This window comes from Stegostoma tigrinum, chromosome 3 (assembly GCF_030684315.1).
Source record: "Stegostoma tigrinum isolate sSteTig4 chromosome 3, sSteTig4.hap1, whole genome shotgun sequence".
Lineage (NCBI taxonomy): Eukaryota > Metazoa > Chordata > Chondrichthyes > Orectolobiformes > Stegostomatidae > Stegostoma > Stegostoma tigrinum.
Genome location: NC_081356.1, coordinates 6,065,677 through 6,083,906, shown reverse-complemented (window position 1 = coordinate 6,083,906; position 18,230 = coordinate 6,065,677). Strand labels below are relative to the sequence as shown.

At 41.0% G+C, this 18,230-nt stretch overlaps 2 protein-coding genes across 3 annotated transcripts in view; one reads left to right on the top strand and one right to left on the bottom strand.

Annotated features, from left to right (window-relative positions):
• plaa (phospholipase A2-activating protein) overlaps window positions 1-14,350 on the bottom strand; it is a 41,984-nt gene extending 27,634 nt beyond the window's left edge. Inside the window, exons 1-2 of one of the 2 annotated variants that reach the window (XM_048528071.2) lie at window positions 14,173-14,350; window positions 3,061-3,254 (exon numbers count right to left, since the gene is read on the bottom strand). In XM_048528071.2, coding sequence (XP_048384028.1) covers window positions 3,061-3,254; window positions 14,173-14,315 — 337 coding nt within the window. In that variant the 5' untranslated portion in view covers window positions 14,316-14,350. The remainder of the gene's footprint in view (window positions 1-3,060; window positions 3,255-14,172) is intronic. The other variant, XM_048528072.2, reaches the window with a different exon arrangement.
• Window positions 14,351-14,539: 189 nt separating this feature from the next.
• Window positions 14,540-18,230, top strand: part of spata6l (spermatogenesis associated 6-like) — a 69,589-nt gene continuing 65,898 nt past the window's right edge. Inside the window, exon 1 of the mRNA XM_048527892.2 lies at window positions 14,540-14,595. The gene's annotated coding sequence lies outside the window, so the exon portion shown is untranslated. The remainder of the gene's footprint in view (window positions 14,596-18,230) is intronic.

The following is an 18,230-nucleotide window of genomic DNA, read 5'->3' as shown; positions in this document are numbered from 1 at the left end:
ATGCTGCTTGGCCTGCTGTGTTCATCGAGCTCTACACTTTGTTATCTCTCTTTTGAGATGATGTCAGGATTCAAAATGCAAAACAGGGCACGAGGAAACAGCTGACTGGATAAGTTAGGTTGTGTGAGTATTTATACTATTTTTAATTGCTTAAAGTTTGCAAAATTTTATTTTGGGTTTACAATTTAAAGGGCAATAATGCAGAGGTCTAGAGAAGAAGGTTCATATGAGAATTAATATTATTTGAATTTAGGGGTAACCTAAGCTTTTATTTTAAAGGGACAACAAATGCAAGAGCTCAAAACTGTGGTATGCTCTTCCCGTTTTTGTGAAAATTCAGACACAGTTCTACTACACAGGAAATGCCTCCAGCTACAGCTCCTAGAAGCTTAAGTTTTCAGAGGTGGAGCAACAACTGGGCCCACTGAAGCATCCGTGAGGTTGAGAGCATCGTGGATAGCACATACACATAGGTGGATCGTTTTGCAGGCTCAGACTCCAAAGGCAGGGAGGAAACAGAGTAAGAGGACTAGGCAGGCAGTGAAGGAATCCAGAGACCATTCCTGCAAAACTGATACATTACTTGGAATACTGATGGGGGAAAACAGCCTCTCAGAGGAAAGTAGCACAGCCATTGTTGTTGAACCATGGCTGACCCTGTTAGATGGGAGGAGGAATAAGTGTCAGAAAGCAACTGTGATGGGAGATTCAATCATAAGAGGAACAGATAGGTGTTTCTGTGACCACAAACAAGATTCCAAGATGGTATATTTTCAGTACAAATAACCTAGGACCTGAATACAGGGAGTTAGGAAGAAAATTTTAAAAAAGCAGGACCTCAAAAATAGTCACACAGATAATAGGAACTGCCGATATTGTTACCAGTGCCATGTGCGAGTCACCCAAGAGTAAAAACAGTAGGATAGATCAGGTGATTGTGTGGCTGGAGAGATGGTGCCAAAGAGAAAATGTCAGATTCCTTGGTCAGTGAAACTTAGCTCTGGGAAGGTGGGGCCAATGCATGCCGGGTGGGTTACACCTGGGCAGGACTGGACTTGATTTCCTAGAGGGAGTACTTGCTCGTGTGCTGAGAAGTTTAAACTAAAATGGCAGTGGTTGTTTGGGGCGGGGGGGGGGGGGGGGGGGGGGGGGGGGGGCGCGGTGAGGGAAATAGAAGAGAGGGAAGCAAAGGTAAAAATAAAGCGGCAAAACGGAAAATAAATCACCGTCGGAATTAAAAGGCAGAAATAAACAGGGCTACACTACAAAATCATACAAATAGATTGTGAATGCTTAAAGAAGTCTTAACGCCTTGTATCTTAATGCACAGTGCATCTGCACTAAATCAGATGAATTAGTCACACAAATAGACACAAGTGGGTATTATACTCCTGGCTTTTACCTTGTAGACTGTATTGTATAACATACTAATTTTTTGTACAGTCTACGTATGTGGTGGCAAGTAAAACGAGGCACTTCGTGGCTTGGAAAAAAGCTGGCTGTGCTGTTCTAGATGTCATGTCAGTACCTCTTCACATTTGTGTTCCAGATCTCTACACAGAATCACTTGCAATCTATCAAACCCCTCTGCAGTTTTTTTTTGGGCATGTTCGTACTCTTAAACATATTTGCTGGATTAATCTTTTCACTTCACAATCTCTTGCAATTACTGAACATTTTTCAGTCATCAACTTTTAATTGCATAATTTCAGAATACTCTTCCAATTCTTTAAGCATTGTGGTTAAGTTGCTGAAATTCTAAACTGTCAATCTTTTAATCAGTCTCTGTCCACAGTGGACACCACCATAATAGCCACTTTGAAATCAATTTTATGTGGTTTGACTAAACAAGCAGTTTCTTACAAGCTTAACTTCATGCAAATGTTAAATACTTTCTGTAAAGGAGAAATTGTAAAAGCATGCAGATAAGTTTCACTGAACAGATCACAAATATAAGCAGCATCCCCATAGCTAACAAGTATTACAGAGTCATACTGACCAGGAGGATGCCTGACAAGTGGGACAAAGTAAAACCAGAATAATTAACTTCCACCCAAGACTACAGTACAAAGCAGGTGATGGAGGAAGAAACCAAAAAGAGCGAAGGTTTCTAATGTCTTTAGTCTTCTACAGAAATTATGCATGGGCATGAGGCAAAATTTGAATCAGACTGTACTTTTTCAAGATATATTCTTGTATGAGACGTTGACATTGCTGTTAAAGCTAGCACTTGTTCCCCTTGAAATCTAGGCATCTCAGATGTTGGTTAAGATTCAACTACCTTGGTTTGGGTCTGTAATCACAAGTACGGTAGACCAAGAAACAATAGGTAACCTTCCCTAAAAGGAATTTGTCAGACATGTTTTTACAATAGGCAAGGTTACCGTTAGACTAGCTTGTAATTCCAGATTTTTATTGAATTCAAATTTCATCGTCTGACAGGATTTGAACCTCCACTCCCAGAACATTAGCAAGGGACTCTCAATTACTAGCCCAGTGACAGTACCACCATACCATCTGTTCTTCCTCAGCATTAATACAGTCTGCAAAAATTCAGGAGAAGCTATAGTAAAAGTACTAGATCCAGGGAAACACAATAGTACCTTTCTCAAATCAAGGGAAAATACAAATGAAAATCAAAGCAAGTCTGTACAAATTCTGTAATCAATTTGTTTGTTTCTTTTACTAGCCTAGAACCAACTAACTTCTAAAACAAGTATGAGCTGTTATAATACCGAGTTGAAAGCAGTGTTCTAGTTTGCAGCGCTGTTGAATTTAATCAAAATTTCAAACAATTTTGATAAAAAGATCAACAAGTCAAACTTACATCCCATTTATCTACAAACTTTCCTACCATTATTGTATCTGTAAATATCAACATTTGCTGTGGATTTTAATGGATTACTGCAAACAAGCATTTGACAAAGCAGGCAGTACAGACTGCAGATGCTGGAAGCTACAAAATGTGGAGCTGGAAAGAGTTTTGGCCTGAAAACATTGACATTCCAGCTCCTCAGAAGCTCCTGACAAATTCTGAAACAAAATATTACAAATTCTTACCTGTATTTTTATGCCCTTTTAGAACGTATAATGGTGCTGGGCTATCCAGTGTGAAAACACAAATGTTATGGTCATTTCCTCCAGTTACAATGAGTCCACGAGGATATGTGTCATTCGGAGCTATGATGCACACACAGGACACAAAATTTGAATGTCCATTCATACAATGCATCTCTGTAAAACCCCTGTTTGGACTGAAATAGAAGCAATTCAGTTAAATTTTCAGACCAGATTGAGATAATGACTCAAACTGTAAACATTCTTAGAATCTAATGAAAAAGAATTGATCAAAAAATTAAAATATATTTACTATGTAAGTTAGTGTACACTTTACTAGTTTGGACAGCCACTCTCAAAACAAGGTCACTATTATGTGAATAAGAGAAACAATCAGTGTTAATAATTTTAAATAGGATCTGTAGTTGATCTCAAGATCTATTAAATGAAAGTAGCTCGCATTACAGTCATTGAGAAGCGAATGATATCATCAACTAGGTTGCACAGAGGATAGACAGAAATCAAACAAAATAAAAAGTCCATCCTAGAATAACTAGGAAGGATTATACCTAGTGATAATGGGAACTGCAGATGCTGGAGAATCCAAGATAATAAAATGTGAAGCTGGATGAACACAGCAGGCCCAGCCTGAGATGCTGCTGGGCCTGCTGTGTTCATCCAGTCTCACATTTTATCATCAAGGATTATACCTAACTGGCACCAGAATGTGTCAGAATGACTCCTTACATTGAAGGAAGCCAGGCTGATTTACACCTCTCTGACAATGAAGATTAGAGCTAACCATATATCTTGATCTATTATTTAGCTAAGACCAGCACATTAAGAACAGATTAGCCATCCAACTTCAGATTTGAAGATTATAAGAAACAGGAAGAAACATTCAAGCATGCATCTGTTCGAAACAGATACATAATGCATCTCTCACAATCTATATTATCCTAAAATGCAGTAAATTTGTCTATTCCATAGTTTCCATCAATGAGTGGTAGCAAGCTGACTTATACATTTCCAAGATCGAGCCTTTTATTTCATATTAATCATCATAACATGAGCTTAATTTACATTATAATGGGGAATTAAATATAATTTTTAAAAAATGCTTAATGTGAGAAGAGTACACAGGAAAAAAAACTTATTCCAATTGTAGAAGGATTGAGAACAAGATGGCAAAAGAACCAACGGAGACACGAGAAACATTTTCATGCCATGATTGACTACTTGGAAACTGTGGTGAAGACAGGTTGAAATACGGCATGCGACCAGAAATTTGATTAGTATCTGAACAGGAGATGCGTGCACGACTGTGGGAAGAAGATTGCTGAGAACCGCTAGGTAAATTGCTCCTTTAGTGAGCTGGCCAGTCATGACAGGCTGAATGGCTTTGTCCTGTTCTGTAACAATTTTGATTCTGCATGTTGTTCTAACTGTCAACACCTTACTTTTGCCATACACTTAGCTTCAACATTCATTGTTCACTTCAACTGTAGACTTACAAGCTAACGTGTTTGAAATTTCTTTTTTGCATACCCAATCTACACAACGGTCCTTTAATTTATCACAAAGACAATTGAAGATTGCCATTTTATCTGCACAAAGTTGCTTCCACAATCTTCTGTCCAGGACTGCACACAATTAACTTAGGTATATTAGATACCGTGAAGACTATATCAAATTTTAATACCATCTATCAATGGTCAGTTAAGGACACTGACAATTAGCATGCTCACTTTTTACATCCATCCATTCTTGCATCAATAACAACTCATAGCTATACAACATGGTTGAATTTTCAGACAAAGGTATGATTAGAGCTAGATGGTCATCCGACTATGGCATGTTTATTTGTATTTAGTTTGAGACTTCAAATAAAATTCTCTATTAAATTGTCACATACAGCAGTATCTGTATACAGTTTCTTTAGAAAGGGTTCCTCCGTTTTTGTAAAAGTTGCAACAGATAATATACCGTGCATATCTGTAATATTCACATTCTTCAGGGGGTCGCCAACCTGCAAATGTTTAACTTACAAATCGTTCTACTTACAAATGTGATCTCATGCACGGTGTAATTTTAAAGGTCTGAAATACGAATGTTTCCTGTATTTAGGGATGGCTACTTTATGTTGTTTTGCATTGTATTCTGACTTGCTTACAGATCAACTTGCAAATGGACTTGGGAATGGAATCACTTTGCAACTCAGGACTGCCTATATTTCTGAATTTATCTTGTTTGGCATTGGTGCTTTTGATTTACATTTGATATAACGTACTCCTTATTTTTTAATCCTTATTTCAATTTTTTAAACTTCATCTGATGGGATAGTGTGGGGGGGGGGGGGGGAGAGATGGGCTTAGATTAGTTAACAGGTCAGCACAACATCGAGGGCCGAACGGCCTGTTCTGTGCTGTATTGTTCTATGTTCTATAACACCTTTCATGTTACAGAGTGTAATATAGCACTTAACTGGGGTAATCATAGTTTGAAAGGATTACAGGAAGCAGAATTTTTAAAATGCATCCAGGACAGCTTTTTAAGCCAGTATGTCAAGGACCATGCAATAAAGGGGACAAATCCTGAACTTTATTTTAGGAAGCAAAGCTGAATAAGTATGAATCAGCAGGGGAACAATTTGCAGTCAGCAAACTTAAGTCTATTAGATTCAAAACGTTAAGGAAAAGCACCAGAAAGCTCAAATATGGAAAGGCTGATTTTAATAAGGTCAGATATGATTTGGTCACACTGGATTGGAAGCAGATAGATTTAAGTGAAAGTGTCTCAGAACAGTGGGATGCATTCATGGAGAAAGTAGAGCTAATAAAGAAAACAGGTATTGGACCATCCTATCCAGTCTTCACCAGGATTTAAAGATATATAGCATTGGATTAGGAGAAAATGACAAGCTTACAGCAGGTACCAAGGGCTCAAAAACAGAAGCCATACCAGAATACAGAATGTGGCAGAGGGAACTTAAAATTAGGAGAAAGTCAAGCAAAAGGGACAAGAAAGGACAGTTGCAAGTAAAAGCAAAAGGAGAACTCTCAGTAAAATGATAATGAGGGAAAGAGTAGTGCCCATTAATGCCCACACCAGTAATATGTGCATGCAGCCAGAGGACATAGGTAGGGCTTTAAAATGACGAGAGCGAGACAGCCAATATGGGTACAGAAATCAAAGAAAAGGTCTATAACACAATTAAAGAAATTAGCATTTTCAAAGGTTCTGAGTAGTCTAGCACACTTGAAAGTAAATAAATCTCTAGGGTTGAATGAAATGTACAAAACTAGCTGTTGCTGGAAGCTCAGTAGGTCTGGCAGCATTTGTGAAGAAAAAAAATCAGTCTTAACTTTTTGGGTCCAGTGACCCTTCCTCCAAACTGGGGAAGGGTCACCAACTCCAAAAAGTTAACTGATTTTTTTTCTTCACAGATGCTGCCAGACCTACTGAGCTTCCAGCAACTTCTGTTTTTGTTCCAGATTTATAGCATCTGCAGTTCTCTTTGTTTGAATGAAATCTATCCCAGGTTGAGTGAAACAAGGGAGGAAATAACAGAGGCGCTTGCAGAAATTTTCAATTCCTCTCTGGCCACTGGAGAAGAGCTAAAAGACTGGAGTACAGCCAATGTGGCGCTAGTGTTCAAGCCGGGAGCAAGCAATGAACCAGGAAGCTATTGGCCAATCTAATTTCGGTAGTGCGGAAACTTTTAGAAGCAATAGAAGGACAGAATTAGTCGGTGTTTGGAGAGGCAGGGATCAATCAAGAACAGTCAGCATGGTTTTGATCAGAGGAGATCACATCAGACCAACTTAACTGATTTTTTTGAAGAAGAGAGCCAGTTGCATAGAAGAGGGCAATGCTTTGATATAATCTACTTGGACTTCGGCATAGATTTTGATATAGCCCCACGTGAGACGGTCATAGTGAAGGTAAGAGTCCATGGGATTTAAAGAAATTTGCCAAATTGGATCCACAATTGACCAAGTTGTAGGCAGGTACCGGGGGCTCAAAACAGCAGAAGCCATACATGAATGCAGAATGTGAAAGACAGAATTTAAAACTGGGAGAAATGAGAGCTAAGGGGACAAGAAAGGACACTTGCAAGAGAAACAAAAAGAAAATCCTGAGTAAAATGAGAATGAAGGCAAGAGTTGTGCCCATTAAGGAGGTAACATTTGGAGGGCGCTTTTTTCCCCCCACTGGGAGTCTGTGTCCAACAGGGGTCAGTGTTGCAGCCCTTGCTGTACGTGGTTTAGATTTAATATGAAGATACAAAAATTGATGGGACAGTAAATAGTGAGGGTAGCCTTAGATTAAGGGGGATATGGATAAACTGATCAGTGGCAAATGGAATTCAGTTCAGATGTGAAATGATACACTGAAGCAGAACAAACAAGGCAAGGGGATAAATAATGAACAACAGGACATTGGGAGTGTGGACAGACACATCAAAGGTATCAGGGCAGGTGGAAAAAGTGTATAAGATAACATATGGTATATGATTAGTCAAGGCATTGAGTTTAGGAGCAGGGAGATTATGCTGGAACTTTATAAAACTTTGGTTAGACCACAGCTAGAGTATTGTATGGAGTTCTGGAATTTACATTACAGGAAATACAGCATTGAAGTGAGTGCAGATGAGAATCACCAGAATGTTGCCTGGAATTGAAAATTTCAGTTATTACTTGGACAGACTGGGGTGTTTTCCTTGGAGCAGCAGAGTTTGAGAGGGGACATAATTGAGGTGTATAAAGTTACAAGAGGCAATCGGTAAAACAGACAGGAAGAGACTTTTTCCTTAATGGAGGGATCAATGACCAAAGGGCATAGATTAAAAGTAAGGGGCAAAAGGTTTAAGAGGAGATACGAGGGAAAATCCTTTGCATCCAGCGAGCAATGGGAATCTGAAACTCACTGCACGTAACGGGGTAGAGGCAGAAACCCTCATACCATTTTAAAAAACATTTAGTTGTGCACTTGTGGAGCCGAGGCATGCAGGGCTATGTGACGAGTGCTAGGTAATCAGATTAGAACAGTTAGGTGGTTGATTTTGACCAGAGCAGATGAGATGAACAAAAGAACGTTTTTCTGTACAGTAGACTTCCATGACTTCATAGAGCAAACCATGGTGGCATGCAAGGAGATATTAGATCAAGTGACCAAAACTTGTTCAAAGATATAGCTTTGGAGGAGTGTCTCAAAGGACAATTTCAAGTAGAGAGACAGAGGTGTAGGAAGAGTTCTTCATATCTTGAGGCCAGGACAGCCATAAGGCATAACCACAAATGTTGGAGGAATTCAAATCAGTGGATACTCAAAAGGCCAAAATTAGATGAGCATAGTATTTCGGAAAGATGGAAGATTTAAAAAGATGGCAGAGATAGGGAAGGGTGACAAAGTGATTTGAAATCAAAGTTGAGAACGCTAAAATTAAGATGCTATTTGACCAGTAGCAAGAGAGATGAGTGGATGACTGGGGATTGGGGCTTGCTGCAAATTAATACACAGCCAGCAAAGTTTTGGGTGACCTCAAGTTTGCAAATGGTATTGTGTGGAAGATTAGCTAAGATTGTATGGGAATAGTCAAGTCTAGAGAAAATGAAAACATGAAGGTTTCAGCAGCAGATGAGCTGTGGATCGCCAGAGAAGTAAGGTGATGCTATGCTGGTGGAAATAGTCAGTCTTGGTAATGGCACACAAGTTAAAAAGCTCATCTCAGAATGAAATGTGACAGGGTTGCAAAGAAAGAGCAGTACAGTAGCTCAGTAATTAGCACAGCTGTCTCACAGCACCAGGGACCCAGGTTTGATTCCAGCCTCAGGTGACTGAGTGTAGAGTTTGCATATTCTCCCTCTGTCTGTGTGAGTTTCCTCCCACAGTCTAAAGATGTACAGTTTTGGGCAGATAGGCCATGCTAAGTTGCCCATGGAGTTCAGAGACATGTAGGATAGGTGGATTAGCAAGGGAAATGCAGTGTTACAGGGAAAGGGTCTTGTGAACAGTGGGATGCTCTTTGGATGGTCAGTGTGGCTAAGTGGACTAATTCCACACTTTAGGGATTCTATGATTCTACAAAATCGATCAATCTCAGACTGCTGACAGGTAGGGAGAAGTGGTTGGTGGTCAGGATTAGGATTTGGAGTAGGAATTGAAAACAGCTTCAGTCTTCTCAATATTTAAAAATCAAGAGCTCTCAAGGTCAGGTAAGATAATACAAATTTTCTTCTACAGTCAATAAACATGCAAGAAACACACAGCTCTCTAGAATTTTGTTTGCTTTGCACATACCAAACCCTTTTGCAACTCCAACAATTTTGAGCTTTTGGAAACAAATCCAGAAATTGCTGGGAAAGCTCAGCAGGTCTGGTAGCATCTATAGAGAAAAAGCAGTTAACATTTTGGATCCAATGATCCTTCAGAATTTCTGGAGGCAGGTTTACTGTAGCCGAAGTACAGACACATCTGGAGGAAGGGTTGTTGAAACTAATGTGTAACTAAATTTTAAAATCCATTCTACTCCAGTCATACAATTACAACTTCAGTAAGCTGTAAAAACAGGCCTCACTCTAAATGTGACATAAGGCAGAATTCGAATAAAATGCAAATGTTATTTGCAGTCTCAGCATCCTCCACTTAAAATTCTTAATGGAGCAGACAAAAACATTTAGATAGAAGGCTACCAGGTATTTGTACTGAGCCAATAACATAGATTTCCACTTAAACTGTCAAAGCAGAAGAGGAAAGCAAGTTGAAGGGATCGGCAAACAAAAAAAAACATCTATACTGTTCAATAAACACAGACAACATTTTCAGAGACAGCTCATGTAGTATAGAAGAGGCAAACAAGGAATGGAGGTAGTCAGGAACACATCCTGACAGGACAGACAGCCACAGTCCTTTCAAATTGCGACGGGCAAAGTGATTTAATGTCATCGAGTGAGTCAACGGGATGGATGGATCAAAGAGGTACATCGAGGCATAATGCATTCAAATGCATTTATCCTGACATACCAATGTGCAATGTCAACGTTTCAACCGTCTATCAGATTGAATGTTAAGTGCAGCAAATCAGTGATGAAAGTGATTGCATGAAAACATCAATCCTTCCTCTTCCTCATTTTAACAGTATTTCGTTTCTCAATGTCTGTATTCAGGACATGTATGCAGGATTCAAAAGCAACAATAATGAGACAGATAAGTTAAATAAAATATATTTACTGCAATCTCAACAATGTTAAAGGTTTCACAAACTTCACAAAACTAGTGTTAAAATATGCAAAACGTCAAGATTAGAGTATCATGATTTTTCATTCATGGAGGATGAGAGCTGGCTGAGCACTTTATTTCCCATCCCTAATTGCGCTCAGAAGCTGGTTGTGAGAGGATTTCTTGCATCACAGCAATGCATTTGCTGTGAGGTACACAATTATAGTGTTGTTACAGGTCAGGATTCAGAATTTTGAGCCAATGACAGTGAATGAATGGTAAAAAATGTCCAAATCACACAGGTGAGCAGCTTGAGGGGGAACATACAGGCTATGATGTTCCCACATATCTGCGCTTGACACTCTAGATTGCAGCTATCAATGGTTTGGAATGTGCTGTCAGAAGAGCCTTGGTGAATTTCTTCTTCTTCAGCCTTGCATTTTCATAAGCTAAAAATTAATCTTTTGACCTTTTCTTAAAAGAAAATCACCAAACTTGAATTGCTTGGAAAACAGACCTGTCAATGTGCTTTTCTTCATCTACATTCTTAAGGAATGGATCACAGAATAACCATTAACTATAGGAGTTCAAATAAATGTTTTCCACAAGAAGATACTCAATCCAATCTGGCTCAGCAAATATCAACTTAAATCACAAACTTGGGATCAAACTGGACTTCGTCTGAGCTATGGAGCTCAGTCCTGAACCAATAGTATAAATTATCAGTTTACCCAATGAATCATTTTGAATGCAAAAGAAGCGAGCTTGTTCAAATATATTAATTGCCCAAGGACACTTTCCATTATGTTTTTGTTCAAGCTTCAGATTTAAGATCAAAACTAAAACTAAACTGAAGACCTCAAAAAGATAGTTGATTATTTACCTAAATGTTGATCCACAGCAGAATTATCTGAAGATGACTGTCAGTTTTCACTTTTGTATTTACAGTGAGCCCTGCCGTGTTGCAACTCTTTATGACGCCTCAAAAGTATCTAAATTTGTGTGCTTGATATCTGATATAAGGTGAGCAAGAATTACCTCAATGTAAATACCGAGAAAATTGGAGCCATTGCTTTGAAAACAAGCTAAAAACTTATTTTCCCTCCATTGACCCCATCCCTCTCCTTTGTAAATATTTGAGACTCAAAGTTTGGCATCTTGGCACCATATCTGAAGCCAAGGTGAGCTTCTGAACATATGCTTACCATTACACAGATGACTATTCCAACCTGCAAAGCACTGCACGATGCTTCCCCTACTCCCAACCATGCCTTTTCATCAGCTACAGAAGATCTCATCCAAGCATGTGTTACCTTTACAGTTGACTATTCAAATACGTCTCTGGCTGGTCTCCAGCTTTCTCCTCTCTTGTAAATTTGAGATCGTGCAAATTTCTACTGCCCATATCCTAAAGTGCACAAAATCTCATTTACCTATGCTCACTGATTTACAATGGCTCCCAGCTCAGAATCACCTCAATTTTAAAATTCTTGGCTGTATTTGCAATCTAAGTCAATAACTAGTAATTATCCAAGTTTTCTAGCGATATTAGGTAGAATGTGTGCTGCAAAGGATAATAGACAGGGTAAGTGAACCGGTACGAACATAGCAAAGTGTAATAGCATGAGAAGTGAGAGAGTTAGAAACTAGGTGAGAGATAATGGGAACTGCAGTTGCTGGAGAATCCAAGATAACAAAGTGTGGAACTGGATGAACGCAGCAGGCTAAGCAGCATCTTAGGAGCACAAAAGCTGACGTTTCAGGCCTAGACCCTTCATCAGAAAAGGGGAATGGGGAGAGGGTTCTGAAATAAATGGGGGGGGGGGGGGGAGAAACGTAGATCAAGATAGATAGAGGGGAAGATAGGTAGAGAGGAAACAGACAAGTTAAAGGATCGGAGATGGAACCTGTAGAGATGAGTATAGGCGGGGAGGTAGGGAGGGGATAGGTCAGTCTGGGGAGGACAGACTAGATGATGTTGGTTTTCAGATTAATTCGAATGTCCTTGTCCACAAAGCATACTGTTAAAATCCGCACACAGTATAGTAAGCGCTACCATAGCAAATGATGTAGCACCTTTTATAACAGTGATCGGAATAAAAAACTATGAAGTTTCACTGCAATTGTATCGCACCTTCATAAGCACCTGAGCACAGTTTTGGTCTTGTTTCCTAAACTGGTTTCAGGGATGATAAGATCATCCAAAGAGAACAGATTGAGTCTACTTAAAATCAATATTCCATAAACTTTAGAAGAACGAGAGCTGATCTCACGGAGACGGAATAAAATTCTTAAGGGACCAACCAGATAAATGCTGGCAGGATATCTGCATTGATTGAAGAGTCCAGAAGTCGGGTTCATGGTCTCAAAAAAAAAGTTTAATCATTTAGGACTGCAACAAGTAGGTCAAATTAGATGAATATACTCAGAATAAAGATCAAATAGATTTTTGGATACAAAAGGAATTACGGAACATCGAGGTATTGCTGGAAGGGAAAGTCAAGACAAATCAAGCATTAGGCACCCTCAATTATGATCTTATTGAATGAAGGAGCTGACACAAAAAGGCGCATTGCCGACTCCTGCTATTTTATATTGTATTCATAAGTGTTTCAAATCTGTGTAGTTCTCTATCTTCACTATATCTCCTGCAATTCTGATTTACTGCACTCCAGTTAACAAATTCACTCCACTAACTGATATGCTTTACAATGCCATGACCATGATCTAAAGTTCTCTTTTTCCAGACACTTAACCCTTACAGCCCTGATAAAACCTTTGATCACCTGCCCTAATATCCCCTTATTTGGTTCAGTGTCCAATTTTAAGAACACATCCATGAAGAACATTGAGATATAGTAAGTAAAGGTAAAGGCTCCAATGTTAAAAGTTTGCTACAAAAAAGAAAAAAAGTAAATAAATCTGTACACAGTAGACAAGAACACAGAATACATAGAGCTCAGAGCAGAAATAGGAAACTCAGCACTTTGAGCCTGTTCCTCCATTTGATGCAATCATAACTGATATCATCTTAACCCCTACTCCACTTTTCTGCCTGCTCTCCACAATCCTTCAACTCATTAAGATTTGATTTTAAATTAGAATCTCCTCTTTTTAAGGTTACTCAAAGTAGATTACACATTTGGGACTGAAAAGTGGAACGAAGTCTATTCCTTCAAAGGACAGTGAATCTTTGGAATTTTACACTGGATACATGATGACTGTGTCCAAGTCAAATATCAAAACATTTTTGAATACAGAGGAGAATCAAGGAGTGCAGGACTAGTGTAGAAAAATCTATAAACTCGAGCGTAGCGAATTCCATATATTCACAACGGCTTTGAGATGTATTTTCTTCTCATCCATATTTTTAAAACTCTTGCCTCTAATCCAAAAACTATGGCCCCCTCATTCAAGAGCCGGCCATTGAAGAATTTCTTCTCAGAGGGTGGAGTGTCTTTGCCACAAAGATCTGTGGGGGCAAGCATCCTTGTGCCTATGTAACGCTGGGATAGATAGATCTTAACTAGTAAGCAAACTCAAGGGTTATGGGTTAAAAGGCAGGAAAGCGAACGAGGAATTCTGGAACAGCCACAATCTTACTGAATGGCAGAGCAGGAGGTTGGACAGAGGACCTCTGTTCCTGTTTCTTATGATCTTATGGCCTTACGTTGGCTCCTAAATGCTAAACTAAGAACGCTTCATAAAAATCAGGCTTGCTTTCTACCAACGACAGGCCCCCTACACTCAATACCAGCTCGCTCCGAATTCCTGCACCCCAAGCACCACACACACAGCTCCAAACGGAAAACTGTCAACTCATCAGTGAGTGCTGCTCCCTGTGGCGGGGCCTAGCAGCCGCCGGGTAACCTTCACGGCTTTACTCTCGATTACCTGTTGGGCACCCAGACCCGGGCCGTGCGGTCCCTGGACACGGACACGAAGGCTCCGACGGGGAACAGGGTGGTAGCCAACCCCCTGACGTCCATCTGATGCCCGGCGAGGGAGCAGCTGAGCCTGTAGGCGGACGACGCCATGTCGGCCTGGCAGTGTCCGCCGGTAACAGGGCGGCCTCCTGGGAACCACCTCCCCCTTCCTGTCCAACCGTCAGGAATAACATGTTTTTAACAAAAAAACACCTCAGACCTCCCCAAACAAACACAGGGAGGCGGACACAGATACACATTTTAACCTTAAGTTGTAAAACAAATACGTTAACAATTATCGACGGGTCAGAGGTCGTCGCCATGGTAACCGTAATCAATGTCCGACTGTTAAACTTAGGACGGCGGGTGGGGGAGTGCGTGCACAAAAAAGGTGCTCATTTCATTCCGCCGTTTTTTTTGTTTTTGGGAAAAGATATTTTCGTCGTTTGTTTTCGGTGACAAACCGGGAAAGTTGTTGGTGAGGAGAGGGGAAAAACAAAGGGGGAAGGTTGTGGTGTGTTGTGGGCGGGCGGTAAGAGGCCGCACCGACATCTAGAGGCTCGCACGACCCACTAGGAGCCAGCGTCCCGGTCCCCACAATCCTGACTGAGCCCAGGTAAAAACTCAGGAGACATCGGAACACGAGGAATTCAGCCCCACTAGCCTGTCCACCCCCCCCCCCCCCCCAATTCAGTAGGATCGTGGCTGATTCAACATTCCTCACACCCACTTTCCTCCGCCTTTTCCCACATTCCTAAATCGAAAACTCCTCACGCCCACTTTCCTGCCCTTATCCCCACATTCCAAAGTTGAAAACTCCTCATGCTACATGCACGTCCCAGTCGCGAACCATTTCCACTCCCCCTCCCATTCCTCAAATGACATGTCCATCATGGGCCTCCTGCAGTGCCACAATGATGCCACCCGAAGGTCGCAGGAACAGCAACTCATATTCCGCCTGGGAACCCTGCAGCCCAGTGTTACCAATGTGGACTTCACCAGCTTCAAAATCTCCCCTTCCCCTACCGCATCCCAAAACCAGCCCAGTTCGTCCCCTCCCCCCACTGCACCACACAACCAGCCCAGCTCTTCCCCTCCACCCACTGCATCCCAAAACCAGCCCAGCCTGTCTCTGCCTCCCTAACCTGTTCTTCCTCTCACCCATCCCTTCCTCCCACCCCAAGCCGCACCTCCATTTCCTACCTACTAACCTCATCCCACCTCCTTGACCTGTCCGTCTTCCCTGGACTGACCTATCCCCTCCCTACCTCCCCACCCATACTCTCCTCTCCAGCTATCTTCTTTTCTCTCCATCTTCGGTCTGTCTCCCCCTCTCTCTCTATTTATTCCAGAACCCTCACCCCATCCCCCTCTCTGATGAAGGGTCTAGGCCCGAAACGTCAGCTTTTGTGCTCCTGAGATGCTGCTTGGCCTGCTGTGTTCATCCAGCTTCACACTTTATTATCATGCCCACTTTGCTGGCTTTTTCTTCTTAACCCTTTATCCAACGCTCTTCACATCCACTTTAATACCTTTTCTCCCCCCCCCCCCCGCCAACCCTAGATCCAAAACTCAGGTTCACTTTCGTGCCTTAGAACGAACAAAGAACAAGTTCTAAGGAGGGGTCACCAGACCTGAAACATTAACTGATTTTGTTTTCTTCACAGATGTTGCCAGACCTGCTGAGCTTTTCTTGCAACTTCTGTTTTTGGTCCTGCTTTACAGCATCTGCAGTTCTTTAGGTTTTTAGATCAAAGAACAATACAGAGCAGGAACAAGCCCTTCGGCCCTCCAAGCCTACAGGGACACAATTTGCCCTTCCATTCTAAAACTATCTTCACTTAAAGGATCCATATCCCTCCATTTCCTTCCTATTCATGTACTCGTCCAAATGCTTCTTAAATGCTGCTATTGTGTCTTCTTTGACCAGCTCATCTGGCAACATGTTACAGGCATTCACCACCTTTGTGTGAAAAAAACTTACCCCTTTGCATCTTGAACCTATGTTCCCTCGTAATTGACCCCTCCACCCTGGGGAAAAAAGGTGTCATATTTTTCACCTATCCATACTATTCGCAATCTTATAAATTTGTTATTGGGTCGCCCCTCAACCTCCTGTGTTCCAACAAAAACAAACCCAGTCTGTCTAGCCTTGCTTCATAGCTAAAATTGCCCATACCAGGGAACATCCTTTTCTGTACCCCTTCCAAAGCATCCACATCCTTCTGGTAGTGTGCTGACCAGAACTGTATAAAATGTTTCAAGTGTAGCCTATTTAAAGTTCTATTAAGCTGCAGCATAACTTGTCTATCATTACAATCAGTGCCCCTTCTAATGAAGGCAAGCATACCATAAGCTTTCTTTTTAATACCTTGTCTGCCTGTGCTCCCGTCTTCAATGATCTGTTGGACCTGTGCACTCAGATCCCTCTGCATATCGATTCTCCTAAGGGTTCTGCCATTCAGTGTATAATTTCCACCTGTACTTGACCTTCCAAAATGCATCACCTCACATTTGTCTGTTTTTCTGTCTATGCCTCTAATTGATTTATATCCTATGACAATCTTCCTCACTATCCCTAACTCCACCAATCTTTGTATTGTCTGCAGACTTATTAATTAGACCAACTCCATTTTCCTCCAAATAATTTATGTAGACCATGAACAGCAGAGGTCCCAGCACTGATCCCTGTTGAACACCACCACTCGCAACCCTCCATTCTGACAAGGATCCTTCCACTGCTACCCTTTGTCTCCTATGACGAAGCTCGTTCTGTATCCATCTTGCCAGCTCACTCCTACACCATGTGACTTCACCTTTTGTACCAGCCTGCGAGGAGGAACCTTGTCAAAGGCTTTACTGAAGTCCATGTAGATAACATTAACTGCTTTTCCCTCATCAATCATCTTCATCGCCACCTCAAAAAACTCAATAAAGCTCGTGAGGCATGACTTGCCCCGCAAATGATGTCTATCGCTAATAAGTCCATTTGCTTCTAAATGCATATAAATCTTGAACCTGAGGCTTTTTCCAATAATTTCCCTATCAGTGATGTGAGATTCCCAGGTCTGTAATTTCCAGGATTATCCTTGCTACGCTTCTTACGCAATGGGACAACTTTGGCTATTCTTCAGTCCTCTAAGACCTCAACTGTGGCCGAAGAGAATACAAACATCTCTGTCAATGCTCCAGCAATTCATTCTCTTGCCTCCCCCTCAATATTCTGGGACAGATCCCATTAGGACTTGGGGACTTATCTATCCTAATACTTTATAAGACAATGACACCTCTTCCGTTTTGATAGCAAATTGGTTTAGAAACTCACCACTTCCTTCCCTGACAGCATCCTCTACCAGTTCCTTCTCTTTGGTGAATACTGACACAAAGTATTCATTTAGGACATCACCTACCTCTTCTCCACATGTAGATTCCTTCCTTTGTCCTTGAGTGGGCCAACCCTTGCTTTGGCTCCCATATGTATAAAAAGCCTTGGGATTCTCCTTAAATCTGTTCGCTCACAACTTTTCATGGCAGCTTTTAGCCCTTCTAAATCCTTGTTTAAGTTCTTCCCTACTTATAAACTTCAAGGGGCTTCATCAGTTTGCATCCTCATAAACCTTATGTATGCTTTCTTTTACTTTCTGACCAAGGTCATAACATCCCTTAATTCTTTATCCAACATTCCTCACATTCATTTTCTGCCCTTTTTCCCCAACCTTTAATTTGACATACTCTTCACACCCGCTTTTCTGCCCTCTCCCTGTAATCCTCAACCCAACAATCCTCTCATCCACTTTTCTGCCACTTTGTAACAGTTGATCTGACACTTCTGACCAGTTCCCCTTAACTCTGGATCTGACATTCTTCACACACACTTTCTTGCCTTTTCACCATGACCTTTGATATGACACGTAATGTCCTATATTCTGACCTTTGCCCCATAAACTTCAAATTCCTCTACTGATCAAGAATCTATCTCAGCCTTAAACATACACAAGGATTGGAGCTCATTGGAAAAGTAACATA